The 23,267-nt window shown below is 38.9% G+C and overlaps 1 protein-coding gene across 1 annotated transcript in view; it reads left to right on the forward strand.

Moving 5' to 3' along the window:
- The window catches only part of ACSL3 (acyl-CoA synthetase long chain family member 3), a 69,817-nt gene extending 53,138 nt beyond the window's left edge, over positions 1 to 16,679 (forward strand). Inside the window, exons 7-15 of the mRNA XM_049888311.1 lie at positions 1,068 to 1,191; positions 1,438 to 1,509; positions 2,930 to 3,069; positions 4,736 to 4,908; positions 8,707 to 8,781; positions 9,748 to 9,939; positions 11,452 to 11,566; positions 13,098 to 13,255; positions 15,625 to 16,679. Of these exons, the coding sequence (XP_049744268.1) occupies positions 1,068 to 1,191; positions 1,438 to 1,509; positions 2,930 to 3,069; positions 4,736 to 4,908; positions 8,707 to 8,781; positions 9,748 to 9,939; positions 11,452 to 11,566; positions 13,098 to 13,255; positions 15,625 to 15,782 (1,207 nt within the window). The 3' untranslated portion in view covers positions 15,783 to 16,679. The remainder of the gene's footprint in view (positions 1 to 1,067; positions 1,192 to 1,437; positions 1,510 to 2,929; positions 3,070 to 4,735; positions 4,909 to 8,706; positions 8,782 to 9,747; positions 9,940 to 11,451; positions 11,567 to 13,097; positions 13,256 to 15,624) is intronic.
- The last annotated feature ends 6,588 nt before the right edge of the window (positions 16,680 to 23,267 follow it).

A 23,267-nucleotide genomic window follows, 5' to 3' on the forward strand; every position in this document is an offset into this window, starting at 1 on the left:
AACCCACCAGCTGCTGCTTGGAAACCCCGTGGGGGCAGTTCTTCTCTGTCCTGTAGGGTTGCTGTGAGTCGGAGTTGGCTCCACAGCAGCAGGTTTATGCACAGACATTATACATTCTTTGTTTAGGATGAATTACCATGGGACTGAACTTGGGGACGGAGAGAGAAATTTCTGCTTGTGTATGCGTAACTTCCAGAAAAAAATTACAAGCAACTGTTACCTATAGGTTTGCCTCAGTTGCCTCGTATTTTGAGAGTGGGGGAAGTTGTTCCGATATGTACACATACATACACATTTTCTTATGTATTAAGATATAGTTTATTATTTATAATTTAATCCATCTCTCAGTTCAGGAATTTCCTCTGTAAAAATTCTTGGCAGACAGTTGTGAATTCTGTTTGAACTCTGGTTAGTAGCCCATTAGCTTCAAAGACCATTTCCTTCTTGATTTCTTCTGTCCTTCAAAGGAATCGTTCATTTTTTTGTTCGAGCCCCTATTCTTTCTGATCTGAGAGGAGCCTTCGTGGCACAGTGGTTAAGTGCTCAGCTACTAACTGAAAGGTGGGCAGTTTGAACCCACCAGCTGCTCCGCCGGAGAAAGAGGTGGTAGCCTGCTTCCGTACAGATTTACAGCCCTGGAAACCCTACGGGGTAGTTCTACTCTGTCCTATAGGATCATTAGGAGTCAGAATCGACTCAGTGGCAGTGGGTGGTGGTTTGCTTCCTCCTGCCTTAGCATTTTGCATCTCCCCACTCCATACATACACAAGCGCACGTGCCACACACACGCACACCACCAGCAGGGAGCTCCACTTGATGCCCCGAGGCCTTCCATGTGCCTTTCCAGTGTTTTGGTCACTATGAGTTGGAATTGAGTTAGTGACAATGGATTTGGTTTTTGGTTTGGGTTTTCTGACTCCTCCCATGTGGCTATTCCATGGCTTTCTCATTTTGTTTGAAAAGTATTGGAGATTCTTATATTATCAGCTCATGATTAGCACTGACTTGCTCTTCCTTATAATCACTGTATCTGCACAGCAGCCTCTTACGTCTCCCTTTTCTTTTAGGGAGGAAGATATTTATGTTGGCTATTTGCCTCTGGCCCATGTTCTAGAATTAAGTGCTGAGCTTGTCTGTCTTTCTCATGGATGCTGCATTGGCTACTCTTCACCACAGACTTTAGCTGATCAGGTACCTGAAATGTGTGTGACCTGAGATAGAAAAAAGTCGTTATTTGTAACATTGTTTTCTTTTCTGTAAGCACAACACTGTATTGTAAGAGTGGCAATTACTCATTTTAAAATAAGTGTGCCCTTTTAAGTGCTTATTCAAATAGAAATAAAATGATGAATTTATAACATGCTCTTTGATCTAAGAATTCCATTGAATTTTAAAAATAAGGACCACTTACATGGATTCTTTTCTCTGTCTTCATAGTCTTCAAAAATAAAAAAAGGAAGCAAAGGGGATACATCTGTGTTGAAACCAACGCTCATGGCAGCTGTTCCGGTAAGATGGACCATTATTTCTTATTGGGTACTAGAGAAGCATCATTCTCCAGGGAACGTTAATGCTAGTGGAGAGGATATTGTTGTCAAGGTAGTTTATGTAGGATTGATTCCTTATTGATTATCCATATTGCCTTAAGCCCTACAGGGTTTATTTGATCTTAGTTTAGCTTTATTTTTTTTACTCTTACTTATTAAACATCCAACTTAGTTTCAGCCTTTATGTGATATTATCTGCCCCCATCCCTAAGTAGCTTCTTGTTAAAACCATTTTCATGGTATCTGTTTGCTGATGAGTAGAAGCCTGAAGCCAGCAGGAGATGGGAGGGAAGGTTGAGGTCACCCCCTTCTAAGCAAATTGTATAATTACCTCCTGAGTTCTCAGGGAACACCTGGCTTAGACACAGAAAAAAGTGACAGAGATGCTGGTCGAATTACCTAGAAGGGCTGTGCATCCTGATCCAGCATCAGGATTGGCCGATCAGTAGAAGTGGGACAGCCACGGAGCCCTGGTGGCACAGTGGTTTAGAGCTTGGCTGCTAACCAAAAGATCAGCAGTTCAAATCCACCAGGCTTCTTGGAAACCCTTTGGGGCAGTTGTGCTCTGTCTTGTGTGGTCACTATGAGTTGGGATTGACTCCTCAGTGGCAATGGATTTGGTTTTCTGACTCCTCCCATGTGGCTTTTCTATGGCTTTCTTATTTCATTTGAAAAGTATTGGAGATTCTTATATTATCAGCTACTCGAGCACGCATATTCACACATAATTACACAGTTATTCCAGAGCCAAAGATAAATAATCAGTAGCTTTGGAGTTTCTGTAGGTATAATTAGAGTTTACTAAGTAATATCCTACTTAAAATCCTTAGTTCTCTTAAAATATTACATGTAATTTAAAATTATAGAGGAAAAAACATTTCAAGTTATTAAAGTGTACTTCATTGCAGTAAACTTAGCAAGCAAAATATGCAGACAAGGAAATTTCCTGGGTACAGCATTCAAACACAGAAAAATCCCATGGTCCTTTCATGAGCAAAGAATGTGATAACCCTACGTTTATAAAATAAAATTATGAGATTTTCAAAACCGTCTTAGTTGTTCATTTAGAGTGTTCAGAATAAATAAGAAATGAGCAAAGCATTATAAAGGATCAGTCATGTTATATTCCTTCCCTAAGGCTTTTATTTCTGTTAATTCTTATTCATATTTGTATCTAGATATATTTTTGCTATCAAAACAATTTCTGTTTGCAGTGTTCTCATTTTTAAATTAATTGTGGCTTTATTAAAAAAAAACTGGTCTTGATATAGAATAGCTATTTTTATAAAGCACCTTAATAGAGATAGAAATGTCAATCTGGTACTGATTTGAAAGGCAGCTAATATCATTAACTATATTAACACATTTTTATATATATATAGGAAATCATGGATCGAATCTATAAAAATGTCATGAATAAAGTGAGTGAAATGAGTAGTTTTCAACACCATCTGTTTATTCTGGCCTATAATTACAAAATGGAACAGATTTCAAAAGGGTGCAGCACTCCATTATGTGACAGGTAAGTTAAAGGTCTCTCTCCATTTCTCACTGATAGCCGGGTTAACTGACAGAGTTATAAGAAATAAATTCACTTAAAAAAGTCAGAAGGACTCTTTAAAAATCCATCTTGCCTAAGAATATGAGCAGTTTTTTAAAAAAATCTGCAGTGTTATTTGAAAAAACATTTTCACTTAGGACTTAGCTGTACGTAATCTTGTTCCCATGTTTTCTATGAACACTAAACATGATTTTAATTACTTGGAGAAATAAATAGTTTCTCTTTGCTTTTAAACTTATTTCAGTACAAACGTAAAATGACAATCAAATGTGATGAAGTGTTTGTGTTTAATTAAATTTTGACCAGTTTTATGCCAGACTTGTTATTTTTGTAGTACTAGCAGATTAAGTAGATTTATCATTTTATTATAAAATAGTTTAGAAATTAGAAAATATACGACACTCATTTTTTATGCAGATATTAATACAGTTTTCACATGCTTCACATTAGTTAGAATTTGTTACGGTTTTTTTGCCCCGACTTTAGTCCTTTCTCTAGCTGAGATCCATAACTTGCTTTGGGACGTTTGTTAATAATTATGTTTTTAAATTACTAACAATTGGTTTTTACCTTTTTCAAAATTATTAAAAAAAAAAAAAAATTTCCCCGGTTTTTGGTCATAGCAGTAAGCAATCTTTTTTATTAAAGTATTTTCAGGAAAAAGCATAGCAATTAGATGTTTGGATTGTTGGTTTTCTTTTTCTAGTTCCTCATAGATAATTTACCAGATTTCTTAGATGATACAATACTTTAAAACTGGAGTTAATGAAATTTTAAAAGGAACCAAATTGTTATATATAAATATATACATATTCCTAACAAAGTATGCTAAAGCAGAAAGTTAATGTGATGTTAATGTTAAGTTTTATAAAGAAATAACAGGATTATTTAATACTAATACATATTGTATAATGATAATAGATATATAGTATAACGACGAAACGTAATTATTCTGGTTGTAGCAAGGGTTCTCCGTTACTATACAAAAATTAAAACCAAAAACTTTGAATTCAAATATTACTTGTAAAGTTTTCTTTTTTTAAAAATTTTATTGTGGTAAAATACATGACAAAAATTTTCGCATATTAACCATTTTGAAGTATATCATTCAGTGACACTAATTACAGTCACCGTGCTGTGCAGCCATCACCACTGTCTATTTGCAAACGTTTTTTCAGTCACTCCAGACAGACACTCAGTGCCCGTTACCAGGAGCCCCAACTCCTAATAACTCTTAATTGTTTAGGTAATAAATACTAATAAACCCTTGGCTTTTCTAGATATTCCATGTAAGGAAATCATACAATATTTGTCCCTTTGTGTCTGACTTATTTCACTTCCCATGTTTTCGAGGTTCATCCATGTCATAGCATGTATCATATAACTTGATTTCTCACTATGGCTTAATAATATTCATTGTGGGTATGCAATTGAAAAGTTCTTAAGAGAAGATCATATATCCTTTACCTAGTTGAACTATTAAAATTTAAGTAGTGGGTTAAGAGAATCTCCTTGAATTGGCTTTATGACCTTGGATAAGTCACTTCAGAATCTCATCTATCAAAATTGGAAGTAGTCTAAAATTCCATTTAGCTTTAAAATCTTGTGATTTCTTGATTTATTTTAGGTTTGTGTTCCGGAAAGTGCGAAGCTTGATAGGTGGAAACATTCGGCTTCTGTTGTGTGGAGGTGCTCCACTTTCTGCAACCACACAGCGATTCATGAATATCTGTTTTTGCTGTCCCGTGGGACAGGGATATGGCCTCACTGAATCGGCTGGGGCTGGAACAATTACAGATGGTTAGTGTTATCCCCGGAATGGCATGTCCAGCAGAGGCTGTGTTGCAATTCCAGACTTTTTTTTGTAGGGGTTATTTTCTGCAAATATGTAGTAGAAGAATAGCTGAGATGTGTGAATACCAAAATTATGATAAATTCTGGGTACTGTGATTATCAGTATCAGTTCTTAGAATGTATTAGGTACCTCTGTAGTCATTGGCCATGGTAATAATTCATCACAATAAGGAAGACAGAAGAAGAATTGATGCATTTGAATTATGGTGTTGGTGAAGAATGTTGAATATACCATGGACTGTCAGAACAATAAACATATCTGTCCTGAAGAAGTACCACCAGAATGCTCCTTAGAAGTGAGGATGGTGAGACTTCTTCATATGTACTTTGGACATGTTAGCAGGAGGAACCAGTCCCTGGAGAAGAACATCAGGCTTGGTATAGTAGAGGGTCAGTGAAAAAGAGGAAGACCCTCAATGGCATGAACTGACACAATGGCTGCAACAGTGAGCTTTGAACATAGCAATGATTGTGAGGATGGCGGGGGACAAGGCAGTGTTTCGTTCTGTTGTGCATAGGGTCGCTATGAGTTGGAAGTGACTCGACGGCACCTAACGTACAAACTTTAACAAGTCACTGGTGGTATTAACAGTTCATCCAGAGGAATTTTTCATGTTAAACTATGATAATGTAGTATTAAAAACTATCAGCAATCTGGAAAAGAAGTTTCAGTAACATCTATTGGCTATATAGTATATATTTTTCTCACGTGAGTTTTAAATGTCTTTTTATGTAGAAAAACAAACATGTTTTTGCCTGGTTATTTAGGTATGTGTATTAAGGCTCAGATTCAGAAATGTCTCTGGGAGGGAGGGGGTCTGTCCCAAGTATGGAGGGCAACCAGATTCAGTCTAGATGACCCACCATGTAATCATTGATTCTCAGATGAGTCCCAGTAGTGCCTCATGTGCCCCTTTTATGAGAGAAAGTTAGTTTGCTTTCCAGTACTAGAGAAAGTTAGACTTCCCCCTAATTTGTGTTTTCTAGATACGGATACTCAATCTTGTACCCAATCATTTTCCCCTTGAGTGCTTCTTTGTACTGTTCCTGTGCCAGGTGTATCTTGCATTCTTTATTTTCCTTTTTCCAGTTACGTTTTGTATGTTTGATATATTTTTGTAAGCTACTTCTAAGTCTTATTTTGCAGAGAGTAAACAAGCAATGTCCTTTTTTTCCCCCTGCTTTGGCACCTAACAATACGTAACACCTAACAACAATATCTCGATTGGTATTTTATCAGTTCCTGGAGTGTTGTTTTTCGCCAATGCCTTCAGTGTAGCTTGGACTTCTTCCTTCAGTATCATCAGTTCTTGATCATATGCTGCCTCCTGAAATCTTTGAACATTGACCTTTTGGTACAGTGAATCTGTGTTCCTTCTACCTTCTTTGATGCTTCCTGAGTAGTTCAATCTTTTGTCCATAGGATCCTTCACTATTGTAACTTGTGGCTTGAATTTTTCCTTCAGTTCTTTCAGTCTGAGAAGTGCTGAACGTGTTCTTCCATTTTGGTTTGCTAGCTCCAGGTCTTCACACGTTTCATTTTAATAGTTCGTCTTTTTGAGCTGCCCTTTGAAATCATCTGTTTCGCCCTTTTACGTGATCATTCTGTTTGCTTTAGCTACTCTGTGTTTAACAGTAAGTTTCAGAGTCTCTTCTGACATCCATTTTGGTGTTTCTTTCCTGTCTTTTTAATGACCTTGCTTCGTGTATGATGTCCTTGATGTCATCCCACAACTCATATGGTCTTTGGTCATCAGTGTGTAATGTGTCAAATCTATTCTTGAGATGGTCTCTAAATTCAGGTGGGATACACTCAAGGTTGTACTTTGCTCTTGTGGACTTGTTTTCATTTTTTTCAGCTTCAACTTGAACCCTGTATATGAGCAATTGATGGTCTGTTCCCCAGGCCTTGTTCTGACTGATGATATTGAGCTTCTCCAGCGTCTCTTTCTGTATGTGTACTCGATTTATTTCCTATGTATTCCATCTGGTGAGGTCCATGTGTATAATTGATGTTTATGTTGTAGAAAAAAGGTATTTGCAATGAATAATTCATTGGTCTTGCAAACTTCTATTTTGCAGTCTATGGCGTCATTTCTGTCACCAGCGCCATATCTTTAACTGCTAATCCTTCTTCATCGTTTCCAACTTTTGCATTCCAAGCACCAATAATTATCAATGCGTCTCGATTGCATGTTTGCTCAGTTTCAGACTGCATAGGTTGGTAAAAATCTTAGTTTATCTTTGACGTTAGTCATTGGTGCATAAATTTGACTAATGATCGTATTAACTGGTCTTCCTTGTAGGCCTATGCATATGATCCTATCACTGACAGCATTGTATTTCAGGATAGATCTTGAAATGTTCTGTTTGACAACGAATGCGACATCATTTCTCTTCAATTTGTCATTCCTGGCATAGTAGACGATACGATTGTCTGATTCAAAATGGCCGATACCAGTCCTGTTCAGCTCACCAGTGCCTAGGATTTTTATCTTCATGTGTTGCATTTTATTTTTGATGACTTCTCGTTTTCGTAGATTCAAACTTCGTGCATTCTGCGTTCCAGCTTTTAATGGATGTTTGCAGCTGTTCCTTCTCATTTGAGTTGTGCCATATCAGCAAATGAATGTCTCAAAAGCTTTACTCCGTCCACATTGTTAAGGTTAACTCTAGTTTGAGGAGGCAGCTCTTCCTCAGTTGTATTTTGAGTGCCTTCTGACCTGAGGGGCTCATCTTCTGGCACTATACCAAGACAGTGTTCTACTGCTGTTTAAAAGATTTTTACTGGCCAATTTTTTTTTAGAAGGAGAGTACCAGGTCCTTCTTCCTAGTTTGTCTTTGCCTGGAAGCTCCACTGGAACCTGTTGGTATTTGGAATACTGGTCACATAGCTTCCAGCAACATACAAGCCCCCACAGTATGACGAACTGACAAACAAGTGGTAGCTTTTCTTCTGAGAAACTCTAATTTCTTATGTCTTAAAAAAAAAATTGTATGTGTGATTAGTTAGTTACAGTTTAACTTGTAAATAAACTGTACAGTATTAGGTATCTGGCTTTTATTTTTCATATTTGAATCATCTTTGATTAGTAATTCATAATAGAGGTAGGATCTTTTCCCAGTTCTTTGGAAGTTAAAAGTCTTAATCTCCAGCCTGGTCTTATTGTATGAATTTAAGTGGAGTGTGAAAGTAGAAGCCCATGTGAGGGAGGCTGCAGAGCCCTCCCTTTGAAATAGTGACACCTGGTGGGGGGAAGGTGGGGAGGTGATTTGTACTCAGTGCGGTCAGGCCTAATAAGAAAATGGAAGAGGTGTAAACCATTGTGCTCATTTTCCCTTAATATGTGAGAGTTACAGACTCACAAACCAGCCAGCTCCTTGAATGGGTACAGTGGGCCCGATGTACGAACATGGGAGGGAGCTGGAGCCTCATGCCCACGTAAAGGGGGGTGCCCGTAGTTGCGGTGCTGGAAGTGTGGGCCTGTCATCACTGGATATGCCGTACTTACGTGCGAAATTTCTTAAAATGGCAGTAACTAAAAAAAAACTTACTGTGGGCCAAGGAGAACGTCTGTACAAGTCACATAGACTGTTCACCAATTTGTGGCTTCTACTTTTAAGGGTTCTCTAGGGATATTTAAGCTTTGGGATAAGTCATCATTCTGGGTAATTTGGGAAAACGAAGCACTTTATTAACTACTGTTTTCAAATACTTTTTTTTTTTTTTCATTTGCATCTTAGTCTGGGACTATAATACTGGCAGAGTGGGAGCACCATTAGTTTGCTGTGAAATCAAATTAAAGAACTGGGAAGAAGGTAATAACTGATTTTCACCACGAGACACTAATTTATATGATATTAACCTTTAAAATCTGGAATTATGCTTCATTTCTTTCCTTACCTTTGTCCAGAATATAAAATCACCTGTGGGTCCTTATTCTTGTCCTTTGTGAAAGAGTTGTTTTATCTAGGGCTACATGAATGCATTTATTTTGTTTTTTTCAAAGGTGGTTTGAAAGAACGTTTTCAATTTTATTATTACAAAAATGCAACTAAAATTATGGAAAAAACTAAATGTCCGAAATGAGTAATGGCGATAAATAATTCAACAAAGGGAATCCACTAAAATTCCATAAAAACCTATTGTCTTGCCATTTAAATATCCCTCACTTTTTAAAAAAAAAAAAATTCGTTGGCTCCTATTCTTAGCATGTACAAATTATCTAAGCGATATACTTTGTTGAGCAAAAAGATAAAGATGTTAAGGCTTGCTTATCATTTTTCAGCTGACTCTTAGCAGAAATAGTGAAAAATGTTTAACCATTTTAGCCTCGAGTCATTTTGAAGTTATCTGTAAAGAATAAATCTGCTAAGTATATAGGAATTTGATTTGATAGAGATTAATTCTAATATTTACATGCATGACTTAATACTTGCATCAATTCATTAGTATAATATCTAAGAATTGCTACAGGATCTTTTTAAAAAATTACTTCAGTATTTACAATTACTTTACACTGTAGATGGAGGATGTTGGATGTTTAAGTTTTTCTTGGCATAATGCTTTTTATGCTTATTTTTAAGTGATTGAAATTTCGTACCTAGATTTATGTTCATTCGTAAGCTTCGTTCATTCAGTGTTTCTACCTTGCTTCCTTTGGGAAATTCTGTCTGAATTAAAATAAGATGTTCTTCTTTAAAAAGGAATAGCTTCATATTTTCAGATGTCACATATAGGGATGAAAATACTGAATTAACTCTAAGTTATTTTATGTGTATTAGGTGGATACTTTAATACTGATAAACCACATCCCAGGGGTGAAATTCTTATTGGTGGCCAAAATGTGACAATGGGATACTATAAAAATGAAGCAAAAACAAAAGCTGATTTCTTTGAAGATGAAAACGGACAGAGGTGGCTGTGTACTGGAGATATTGGAGAGTTTGACCCTGATGGTTGTTTAAAGATTATTGGTGAGCCAACTAATACTGTTTTGAATGGAAATGTTTCTGAAATAGTTTTGTAAAATAGATGCTATATATAGAGAGAAGCTGTTTAATAATGTAAAACTATATCTTTAACATTGGTGTGGGCTATCTATCATCTCTGGATATAGAAATTTTTAATAGGAACTGTGTGGCATTTATAAGTGTTGACCGTATTATGAAGTCTCAAAAATGGTCCAACAGCACTGGTGTTTTTAATTACTATTTGTTGTTGTTAGGTGCCATTGAGTAGATATTAGGTAGTCCTTAAAGAGTCAAATTCTTCCCATGTAGGGAATATTCATTTTGTGGAATGACCTGGTTATTGGGCCAGGCCCTCGCCTGTCTGAACTGGGACCTTCCTATGAGACTGGCCTAGCAGCTCAAGCGCTCTGACCTGTGGAGGTGAAAGATACCTCCTCCTGCTTCTCCTCTTAGGTTCTTTTCTTATTTAACAGCATTTCAGTCCCTAAACCCAAAAACCAAACTTGTTGCCGTCAGGTTGAGTACAGCTTGTAGTAACCCTGTAGGGCAGAGTAGAACTGCCCCATAGGGTTTACAGGGTGTGGCTGGTGGATTTGAACTGCTGACCTTTTGGTTAGCAGCTGAGAGCTCTTAACCACTGTGCCACCAGGGGATGAGAGAGACCTCTCTTCTGTCACCTCTCCATATCTAATCCATATCCTCCTGATTGATCATATCAGATATGCCTCAAAATCATCCTCTCTTCTTTCTCTGCCCCTTTTACTGTGATAGTAGGTCTGGCTGTGAGCTCTGTCACCTGGACTATTGCAGTACCTTTCTCCCTGTTGCCATGCTTGCACCCCTTGAACACACCTTCTCGTTGCCACGTGTGGATACTAAACACTGATCTCACCAGGCCATTTTCCTCCTGAAAACCTTTTAGTGCCTCCATTATAGGACCCTTGTTCTCATCTCCACCTTGACTTCCAGCTGTTTTCCTTCCTTCTCCTTCATGCTCTGTGTATTTCAAGTTATATACTTCTGGACCTTTCCCAGTGTGGCTCCACTTTGTTGGCTGCCTCTCGCTCTTCCCTTTAGACGCAGCTCAAGCCTCACTCCCAGGACGTCATTCTGAATCCACAGGCTGGAGAGTCTTCACGGTCAGTGCCTTTGAAAGAATAGGTTTTTGCATCGTGCAGCTCCTCAGATAGCGTGCGAGCTTTCAGATGGCACTGAGCATCTTATTCACCTGCTTGCTATGTTAAACCTATATTAAGCAGAACATACCCGAAGCCCTGATGATGCAGTCTGTTTAAGGGGGAGCAATTGTTTTTCTTTAAAAAAGAGTGTATTTGATAGTACAAAAATTAGGATCTAATTTTATCATGTACATTTAATTTTATTAGAAGCATGATAATGAACTTACTTGAAGGCAAATTAGGGAATGACCAATATTTATATGTATTGAGGGTATTATTAATATTATTTGTTCTTCCATGTACTCCCCTCCCCCTCACTTTTGTTTGCTTGGCACAGATCGTAAAAAGGACCTTGTAAAACTTCAGGCTGGAGAGTATGTTTCTCTTGGGAAAGTAGAAGCAGCTTTGAAGAATCTCCCACTAATAGATAACATTTGTGCATATGCAAACAGGTAAGGAAGGGGATTCATGCTACCTGTACTACAGCAGAGGAGCCCTGGTGGCACAGTGGTTAAAGCACTCAGCTGTTACGCTAAAAGGTCAACTGTTCGAACCTAGCCAGCCATTGTACGGGAGAAAGATGTGGTAGCGCTTCCGTATAGATTTACAGCCTTGGAAACCCTATGGGGCAGTACTGCTCTGTCCTGAGGGTTGCTGTGAGTCGGAATCGACTCAGCAGCAGTGAATTTGGTTTGCTTTTTTGGGTGTACTAAAATATTTCCTACCTCCATGGGCCTTCTTCATAAATTCATCCCAAGAACCCATCTTTCTCTGGGAACAGCCTCTTCCTCATCCAGCCATTAGCTGATTCTTTCCTTTTGATGCTTCCCTCTGCATCTTCCCCTGTGCCCATTTTCTGCATTACACCTCACCACAGTGTCCTTGTGTGGTAGGGAGGTCATGAAAAATACCTTCCTTTCTGCCGCCTTGAACCCCTAGCTGCCTCTGTCTGCACAGGGAAGCTTTACAGAACCAATCCAGGCAAAAGGGAAGTTGAGAAGGAAGTTGGGGAAAGGGTGTCAATAGCAGTACACTACTCAGTTCTTCCTAACCTGCTCTCAACCTGAGCCTGCATGGGACCCTGGCCAGGACTGGCAGCCCCCACCTGTGGCTTGATATGTAGCATAGAGGCAGCTTGGAAGGAGAGTTTGAATCAAAATCCCACAAAGGCATTTTTTGGGAAATGTGTTGGAATTTCAGATTGGAACTCTGATTATGTTTTTTCCATAATAGTATTACACATGGTAATTATTTTCCAGTATTAATGATCAGGTATTTTGTGGGTTAGCCAAAGAACCCAACAGCAGCCCCAGTTAAAGATTAACTACATTGATTTGTAAATGAGCCTGCCCTTTATTTAGCCATTTAACATTTTCTTCAGTGGTGTTACAGTTCTGGATTTTACTTATGTGATACTAACCCGAGCTGTCCTCCTCCGAATGCCCTGCCTTTTCTTCAGGATTCTTTCTTTCTTATAGGCTTCAAAAAAGTATCTGTTTTCAGTGGGGATACCCAGAGTTCCTCTCTCAACACAGATTTTCATGATATCAAAGAGAAACATGAATATAATCATGCTATATTGATTTGTTGCCAGATTTCTTTAGATAAAGTTTCTAGTTTATGTAGACATTATTTTTGTTTAATACATAGCCATATACTATTGATTTCTTTAAAGAGGAATTTTCTTATACTTGTATAAGGCACTATTGATGATAGTCCTGCATAGTTGAAATTTGTCATGAAATAAAAGATTGAGTTTTTTTTAGCAGTGGAGTTTTGCCAAAGAATTGGAACAAAGGACAAGTCAAACAATAAAAGTGGCTGTTGCATGAACCAAATGCTTGCCACGACCACACATGCCACATGTGTGTTTTTAAATAGTACAGAGTTAATTACTAAGTGACAGTGTAATCAGGCAATTGCAGTTCGTCAACATTGTGTACTATTAAGTTCCTGAGCTAAGTTTTCTTTTAACTTTGACAGTTACCATTCTTATGTCATTGGATTTGTTGTGCCAAATCAAAAGGAACTAACAGAACTAGCTCGAAAGAAAGGTCTTAAAGGAACTTGGGAGGAGCTGTGTAACAGTTGTGAAATGGAAAATGAGGTACTTAAAGTGCTTTCTGAAGCTGCTATTTCAGGTGAGTGTTTTGTTAAACTGATTTTAAGAACTGAGGTGGGAGGAGAGTATTTTAAATGTATTAAACCTGTTCTATTGCAAGGCTTAGGTTACATCATTTTCTACTCAGAAAACAATAGTATTTCCCTGCTATTTTTGAGTAGATGGTAGAATATACTTCTCAAGCTCCCTTTCGAACCCCTCTACATTTCACACAAAGTATCCATGCTAGCCAGACTAAAGCTTCCCTGACATGTATCCTGAATGTTGTCTTTGGAACCACAAAGGCCAACTTCCTCCTAACATGTTACAGCTTACCTACATAAAACTGAAAGCATGCTAACCTTCTCCCCAGAAGAGGATGCAAAGTCCGTGGGTGATTTTTATTCTTGTCCTTTGATATCCTGTAACTTAAATACTGTGATGTACAGTTAACTATTGTTAGGTGCCGTTGAGTTGGTTCTGACTCATAGTGACCCTATGAGCAACAGAAGGAAACTGCCCAGTCCTGCGCTATCCCCACAATCGCTGCTATGCTTGAGCCCATTGTTACAGCCACTGTGTCAGTCCATTTTATTGAGGGTTAACTATTATTTAATATATTTTATGTCAGGTGACAAGGGAATAAGAGAGGAAAATAAAAATATTTGTTTAATACATATATAAACATAACAACAGGGATGAAATACTCAAAACAGTTAAAATCCTCATTTCTCTAGCTGATTTTGTGGTTGTAGCTAGTATTTTTTCTAAAACACAGGCTTAGATGATATCACCACACTTAAAAATCAGACAATTTTGAGCCAGACCATAGAGTGCAGTGCTGAGTCATTTGAAATGAAAAAGCTTTAGTCGTCTATCAGCTATTTGTCTCCCTTCCATCTCAGTAGCATCAGACATCTCGCTGTTGCTCAGCTCATACGTGTGATACATCCCTTACTATATAGCACTCCTCACTTATTGACATGGTTAGGTTCCTAGGACCAGGTTATTAAGCGAAAATTGGTGTTATATGAAAATGGAAGGTGACCACGTCATTACACAACTGCCAATTACATCATCACATAACTGACAAACCACTGAGAATTGTGGCCCAGCCAAGGTGACACATAACCGTAACCATCACAGCCAGTGTTACTCTTGCCTTGCACCATGGTGTTCGTTACTGCCAGACATAAGCCGTTAATATGTGGAATAGTTGGAGAGTAGATTTTTTACAGTCATTGTACATGTGAAGTGTTGGATAACGAGATAGTAAGTGAGGAGTAGGTGTTCTGCCTTTGCTCTTAGTGTTTTCTCCTCTTGAGAACCACTCCTGAAGTACTTTGGATCTTGAAGACTCGAACCTTGTTTATCTCTATGTTTACTTTTTTACAGTTTAGAATTGATACATCTTTTTTTTTTCTCCCAAGGCACTTTATACACTTAATTTAGTGTATTTTCTTCTTATATATTAAGGCTACTTGTTTACCTGTTTCCTCTTGTTAAATCGTAATATAACTTGAGAGAAGAAGGCATTCATTTAAAAAAATTTTTAAGAATGTTTAGTAAAGCATTTTACACAGTAATTTTGCTCGGTAAATATTTGTTGAATAAATGCTTGAAAAATTAGTCTTACAAAGGAAATGTGTTTTTTCAAAACTGTATCTTCATTCTTTCCTCCTTCCCTCCCTCCCTCCCTCCCCTCATTACCCTGATATTGAGAAAGTACATGGTTTCAGTCTGGTATCAGATTTTGTGTTAAGAACATAATAGTGAACAAATATTCTGTCCTCATGTAGCTTATATTGAAAATTGTTTGGTGACAAGATTCTCTTTAAACTTTATTATTTTTATTTCTAAAGTAATGGTACTCGTCATAATAAAGTTGAAGAAAACAAATAGGTTATAAAATACAGAGTAAATTCCCCCTTTCTTTCCTCCCTGCTCCCAATCCGTAGATGTACACAGTTTAGTTTGGTGGCATCTTTCTCAGCCTTGCATATACATCTAGCAGCATATAAGTTTATCCAGCCTATGTTGCAACTTACCTTTTTTTTTTGTTAACCTAACAGTGTATTATAAAATATTTTTCCACACCTACGCATACAGATTTAACTCATTTTTAATAACTGAATTATATTCCACTTTGTGCCTGTGTAACTCATTTGTCTTATTAATAGACACAGATTTTTTTTTAAAAGTTTTTTGCCATTGTAATTCCCATTCATATCTATTTTCTTATTACTGGTATTTCTGCGGGATAGATTGCTTGCAAGTGAGAGTTGTGGGCCATTAACTGTGCATTTGGGTAGGTGCTCAGAGACTTGAGGAAAGTTACGCTAATTTGCCCAGAATTTTAATTGTACATTTTTAATACCTTTGCATTTTAATTTCTTTCCATCATCTCAGCAAGTCTGGAAAAGTTTGAAATTCCAGTAAAAATTCGTTTGAGCCCCGAACCGTGGACCCCTGAAACTGGTCTAGTGACAGATGCCTTCAAGCTAAAACGCAAAGAGCTTAAAACACATTACCAGGCGGACATTGAGCGAATGTATGGAAGAAAGTAATGATTCTCTTTCGGCATCAGTTTGCTAAAGCAAGCTCAGATCAAATAGGAAAATACTTGAAATGCATGTCTCAAACTGTGAGGCAAACTCCATTCCTCATATTAAACCTAAACTGTTATTTCTCAAGACATCACCATTTTTAACCGACAGGCTTAGTAAAATATTAAGACAGCAAACTTGTGTCTGTCTCTTCTTTCTTTCCACTCCTCCAGTTCACTTCCCACCTGTGACTGTACTTGTCAGTGTGAGGATTTTCCGGAATCACTGGGGCAGCAGTGATTTTAAAACCAAGTTTTTAAACATGATTTTTATGTTCTGTATAATGTTAAGTTTGTAACTTTTTAAAGTTTGGATGTATAGAGGGATAAATAGGAAATAATAAGAACTGGTTATTTGGGGGCTTTTTTACTTACAGTATTTAAAAATACAAGGGTATCGATGTGAAATTATGTAAATTTCAAATGCTTGTGAATCAAATCATTGTTGAACGAAAGATTTGTTGCTGTGTAATTATTGCCTTGTTTGCCTTTGAAAGAAATAAATATACGCACACTTATGTTTTAAGAAATTGAGACCTTGTGAATATATGCCTGACAGTATCTTCTTTATATATATATATGTATTTATTTTTATTAGAACAAAATGAATTTTGGTTTGGTTCTGCATGTAACAGAATATTCGTAGGGGGTCATGGTTTCACAGCAAAGGCCCTAACTCGGCAAGTGGAATGCCCGTTGATCATTAGTCTCAAGCAGCTTCCCAGCAAAGCGTGCAGTCTTCTGTTTAGTTTTTGAAGCTAGGAAAATATCCACACCTAAATGGAAGCAATTCTGACAGGGTAGAATTTAAAAATCAGAGGATAGAAAGTTACTCTTTATTTCATTTGACCAGATGCAATTGAGTTGTCTATATTTATGAATATGTTAGTTATGGAACATTATTTTGTCCCAAATTGTCTTACTATATTTTTTGTCTCGATGGTTTAATCAGATATCTCCTTTCAAAATCTAGAATTTTTTTTCTTCTTTTTCATCGTTTGCACTGAGGTGTGTGTCTGTGTGCATGCAAGTATAGCTTATTTAAAAGTCACCTTAACTTTTTTTTCCTACTTTAACCTTTCTGTATTAGAAAATGGAGTGGTTTAGAATGCTTCTGGTACTAGCATTCTCACTAAGATACCTGAGAATTTAATTACCCTTGTAATGAGGGAAGATTTAATTGGCAGGTTTTTCTGTCAGTGTAGAAATTGTGATCTAGTAACATCATTTGTGTGATAGTCTTTTCATATGTCATGCTTGTCTGTTGTTATTTGAAGCTTATCAAGAGTAATACCACACCAATTAAGATGTGTTCCAATCAAGGCTTAATAAGTCATGGTGTCCACATTTTTCATGTCAGGCTAGTTATTTTCTTGATTGTTGGTTACTTTAGGCATCAAATGACCAAAAAAAAAAAAAAAGATACAAAGGCAGATCTTGGGTAAGAGAGTGGGAGCGTTGAGGGGACACAGGACCCTGTAATGTTCGTGACATCACAAACACATCCTATCCGGAGGCATTGCAGCACGGGTTTTTTTTTTTTTTTAACTTGTATTATTGTATATTTGTATCATGTTTTAAATGGTTTTCTTTCTGTCATATTTTAACTTTGAATAAAATTTGGGGAAACTGCCAAGAAAATAAGTAAAAATGGTGAAATTAAATGAAATCCTTCTTTGTAATCTAAAAGAATTAACATCAGGGTGGGTAGAGAACTACGTTTCTGATGGTTTATCTTCCGAATAATTGTTAGCGTCAAATGATTTTTTTAAAGGTTGTATTTAGAAAGGAACTTAATGCTTACGAGGAGAGATTGGTAGTTGCTACTTGAATAGTGTCAGATGAGCATGTATCACTCATTCAGAATACAAGTTCTTGTTTCTTTGCAGAAACATCTAACGAGGCTGGTTTCATCTGTACCTAGACTATTCATTTTCTCATAGATAAACGATTATAAATCCTCTCAGTCCCCCTACCCTTTCCTGATTGTAAATAATGATTTCATAAACCTTTTGAGTCATTTGAGGAATTGTTTTATTCCACCGACTCCCAGAAATACACTAATAATGAGTAAAATAAAAATGGATACAGGACCGTTAATCAGAGGCTCATGCAGGGATTTGATGTGGAAACTGAAGTCGGCCTTGCGTTTGTGTATCTTGCCGTCCCTCCTCCCAGGTTCTTAGAGGAAGCAGCGGGGCTCTGTGGGAATAACTGATGCCTCTGTCTGGGACTGTCTGGGCCCCATCCCCCTCTGTGAGTCACCAGTCTTGTGATGCTGTCCTTACTATACACTGACGTTCACCAGCCCCGCAGCTTCCTGGCTTCCCAAAGTGGCATGCACTCTGAGCCTTTCTCATGCCGAATGATGGGAACAGCCGAGCAGGCAACGCTAATTTCACAGGTAGGCTGAGGCATGCAGACTCACCCATGGCAAGACACCCCACGATTCCGGATACACGAACAAAGGTCGGTTTGTGGATTATAGTATTGGTTGCAAGAATTGTTTTTGAATTTCTTCCTGCTTTTTTTCTTTAACGACGCAAAGATGATACCAGGATTATTGAAACTCCCTGAATGTTGTGATCTGTAAGACAGTGGTCCTGCTTGTGAGTTCTGGAGTAATTGTAGTAGCTAACACGGAGTCTGCCAGGGATTGAATGCACACAGCCTCCACTAGTCCTCATGACAGTGCTGCTGAAATGGGTGTGCGCGGTCACCCTGTTGTGTGGTTCAGGATGGAGCACGTTCGTGGTGCAGTGCGAGACCCAGCTTTTTTTGTTTTGTTTTTTTAAATTGTAAGTTTACAAATCGAGTCAGCTTCTCATACAGAAACTTAGATACACCTTGCTGTGTACTCCTAGCTGCTCTCCCCCTAATGAGACAGCACACCCCTCTCCACCCTGTATTTCCTGTGTCCATTCAGTCAGCTTCTGTCCCCCCTGCCTTCTCATCTTGCCTCCAGACAGGAGCTGCCCACAGAGTCTCATGTGTCTACTTGAGCCAAGAAGCTCACTCCTCACCAGTATCATTTTCTGTCTTATACTCCAGTCCAATCCCTGTCTGAAGAGTTGGCTTTCGGAATGGTTTCAGTCATGGGCTAATAGATCTGGGGACCATGACCTCCAGGGTTCCTCCAGTCTCAGTAAGACCATTAAGTCTGGGGAAGACCCAGTTTTGATTTTCTGCCAGTGTACCTCATGCACAGCCACTGCTCATGTGTCAGTAGGGGACTGTGTGTTGCTGAGCAGGTTTCAGTGAAACTTCCACACTAAGACTAGGAAGAAAGGCCTGGCGACCTTTGAAAATCAGCCAGTGAAAACTGGATCACCCAGGCAGTGTTTCGTTTATTGTGCCTGGGGTCCTCATGAGTCAGGGGCCAACTTGATGGCAGCTAACAACTCTAGATGAGGAAGCCAAAAAAATCTCAGGTGGTCTGAAGCTTACCACAGAGCCTGCTGTAGGACTAGATTTCTGTTTCTTCACTAGTTTGGGGAACTCTGATCTAGACTTCAGTCTCTTGGCTAATACTGCCATGCCTTTCTGAGCCATCCTGTTGTCCCTAATGTGTTGATAATAACTCCAAGCCTTTCATCCTGCCTTGGTGTCCTGTGGACCAGTGATGCTTGCCATATTCTGCCTGTCCAGTCCCTGGTCGTTGCTCTTCTGGGTCCACCCTAGCTCATTGCCACTGGAGTCCAAGCATGGCCCTGACCATCTGCTAAGCACAATCATGAACTTAGCTGCTGACTTGTGTGCACAGCACTGTGCCTTGTGCTTTATGTATGCTCAGGTATGAAAGAACACATTGGATTGTGCAAGTATGAAGATTGCTATAGCCTCAGAATGGGTTTTTGTTAACTCTGGATTAGAGCAGGCAACTTAACTATCCTGTTCCTAAGAATTCAGTCATTCTGGTAATTTTTAGTTTGGTTTGCATATTAAAACCCACAGTCACATTTCCTATTTAACTTCTCCATGCAATGGCTTTCTTTTTTTTTTAAACAGCTTTATTGAGGTATAATTTATGTACCATAAAATTCACCCATCTTAAGAGTACAATTCAATGATTTTTATAGAATTGTGCAAATTATTACCCCAGTCCAGTTTTAGAACTTTCCCGTCAGGCCAAAAAAGATGCTTCATGCCCATTTGCAGGCACTCCAAGGCTGCTTTTGCTCCCTCCTGCCTCCTGCCCTGGAGTCAATGTCACAGGGAGGGAGAGCATTCCCTTTGTGGTCCCTCTTGTGCCCCTTTTTCCAACTGTGGCATCCATACCCCAGTGGCGTCCGGCATCACTGCAAAGGGCCGGGGTGGTCTTTTGGCCCCAGGTGGCTTCCAATGCTGGCCCTTTCAGGTGAGCCTTAGACACCTGTAGGCTTTCACCTGGTGACTTCACCCAGAGCCTCCTGATGGGGAATTCCATTGGGACAGGGTCACTCCACTGTAGCCCCAGCTGGATCTGCACCCAGCCTTTCTGTGGAGTCCTTTTGCCTTGATGGGGAGATTCTAGGAGGATAAGAGGGCTGACGTGTGCTGAGCCCTCATTGGCAGCCTTGTCGGGGCCCAAGGTTAGGCTGACAGCCCCATGTCCATGGCTACGTGCTCTGGGGAAACGGTACAGAGGGGCTGTATCCGTGGCTTCTCTGACTCAGAAGGCTGCATTGTCATCTTCCCATGGTCCATCCTCAGGTTTCAGTGATGCTGGAGCGGTTCGCCATTCCTGCCACTGAACAAATTGCTGATAAGTGCACCCCTCACCTAGGAGGCGAGTCCAGGGACAGCCTGCCGAGTGCCTCCAGTAACCAGCTGCTGTCCACTCCCAACTCATGGCTACCCTTTGAGTGTCAGAGTAGAACTGTGCTTCATAGGGTTTTCAGTTGTTGATTTTTTGGAAGCAGATCCCCAGGCTTTTCTTCCAAAGCACCTCTGGGTAGAGTTGAACCTCCAACCTTTTGTTTAGCAGCCAAATGCGTTAAGTGCTTGCATCATCCAGGGACCCTATGCCCTGTTCCTAACCCACTGCCATCGAGTTGATCCCAGCTCCTAGCAACCCAATAGGACAGACCAGAACTGCTCCATAGGGTTTCCATGGCTTTAATGTTTACAGGGAGCCCTAGTGGCACGGTGGTTAAGTGCCCAGCTGCTAACAGATCGATAGCTTGAACCCACCAGCTGCTTCTGTAAAGCATCAACTCAATGGCAACGGGTTAATCTTTACTAAAGCCGACTGCCACGTCTTTCTTCCATGGGGGTTTTGAACTGACCTTTCGGTTAGCAGCTGATAACTTCACCACCACCAGGGCTCCTGTCACATTCCTAGGTGCCTCTAAATACCCTCTTCTTTGTCCCACTTTATTTTTTTGTTCACAAAAGATACCAAACCCTATCTACCTCATGTGAATCATAGTATGTACTAGGAATCAGCGTTTGTGAACCGAACTGTAGAATATAGACAGGTGTCACTGAGTGCTTTCTCCACATTAATCCCTTCACCTTTCGTTTGGGTACTTCACATACCAGTGTTATGTGTACATAGCATTATCCGTACCTGTACAAACCTGAGGTTGAGGAAATTGAGTATCAGAGACATTACGTAGACTTGACCTAGTCATACCTCAGAGAGCAGATAGGTCTGACTGTAGACTTGGGACTAAAAAGGAACAAGAAAGAAACCAGCAACAACCTATTTTCTAACACTGGGAAAATAGTCATATTAGAATGATGGTGCAGTCCTAGAATGGAATATCATACAGTTAGTAAAGTCCACCTATTTAGAAATACACAATTGGGTATCTGCAGCAGCGAGAAGCCCCAGACTAGACGGAGCTTATAAACACGCTGAGTGAAAAATTAAAGAGCTGTGTGAAATGTCTAACATACACACGTATTGTAAGAGCACAAACAAAAAGAACGAGGATACAAGGAACGGAGTTTTAAAAGTACCGTTAGTAAATAGTAGAAACCAGTGTGTCATTAACTGAGGAGTATGATTACCGACCTGCGTCTCTAAAAAAAAATAAGGTCAGTGCTCACGCTAATCTTCCATTAAAACCAGGAGCATATAACATTATATAAAGCATGATCTTGACTTTTTGAAAGGTATTTATAGATGTGCTTACAAATGAACGAAAAGGGACAACCATCATTTTCACTTTACAGTTTTCTGTATTTTCCTTGAATTTCTTGAATGAACATCCTTTTGACATGACTCACAGAGGGGGATGGGCCCCAGATGGTCACAGTGAGAGGCATCAGTTATTCCCACAGAGCCCGCTGCTTCCTGGGAGGAGGAAAGGCAAGACACGGAAACTCAAGGCCGCCTTCAGCTTCTACATCAAATGCCTGCATGAGCCTCTGTCTGATTAACGGTCCTGTATCCGTTTTTATTTTACTCATTAGTGTATTTCTGGGAAAGCGTAGAATAAAACAATTCCTCAAATGACTCAAAAGGCTTATGAAATCATTATTTACAATCAGGTAAGGGCGGGGGGACTGAGAGGATTTATAGTCGTTTATCTGTATGAGAAAATGAATAGATACAGATGAAACCAGCCTCGTTAGATGTTTCTGGAAAGAAGAACTTTTATTTGGAATCTGTGATAAACTACGTACTTATCTGACACTATTCAAGTAACTACCAGTATCTCCTTGTAAGCATTAAGTTCTTTTCTAAATATTAACCTTTAAAAAACATTTGAAGCAAAGATTATTTGAAACATAAAAATCAAACAGTTCTCTCCACCCACCCTGTTAATTCTTTAAGATCACAAATCCTGATGTGTAAAGGGATTTCATTTAATTTCTTAAATATTTTTACTTATTTTCTTGGCAGTTTTCCCAAACTTCATCAAAAGTTAAAATAGAAAGGAAAATAAAGTGCAAAAAAGTGGTATTCTAGGCAACCTTTCCACCCGAAACTATATTCACTGTCTTGTAGTTTCTTTACTATATGGGGCCCTAGTCTTCCCAAAGAATCCCTGGGTGGCACAAACTGTTACATGCTTTAGATTTTTCAACTAACCTAAAGTTTAGTTGTTTGAACCCACGCAGAGGTGCCTCAGAAGAAAGAAGGCCTGTTGAACGTCCAAAAAATTAGCCATTAAAACCCTATGGAGTACAGTTCCACTCTGACACACGTGGGGTCGCCATGATTCAGAATCGACTTGACAGCAACCGGTTTAGTCTCCACAGGCCAGTGTTTACAAATTGAGCTGCAATAACAACCATAATTCTATCATCAAAATCCCTAGGCTAATATTTTTCACTATTTTTTTTAAAACATGATCTGAAATAATTTCAGATTTATAGAAAAGTTGCAAACATAGTACAAGAATTAGGATTTGCGCTTCATCTAAAACCAAACCGAATCCACCCGCTGTCGTCGAGTCTATTTCTACTCATAGCAACCCTATAGGGCAAAGTAGAACGGCCCTGTAGGGTTTTC

The sequence above is a fragment of the Elephas maximus genome, chromosome 6 (genome assembly GCF_024166365.1).
Source record: "Elephas maximus indicus isolate mEleMax1 chromosome 6, mEleMax1 primary haplotype, whole genome shotgun sequence".
Classification (NCBI taxonomy): domain Eukaryota; kingdom Metazoa; phylum Chordata; class Mammalia; order Proboscidea; family Elephantidae; genus Elephas; species Elephas maximus.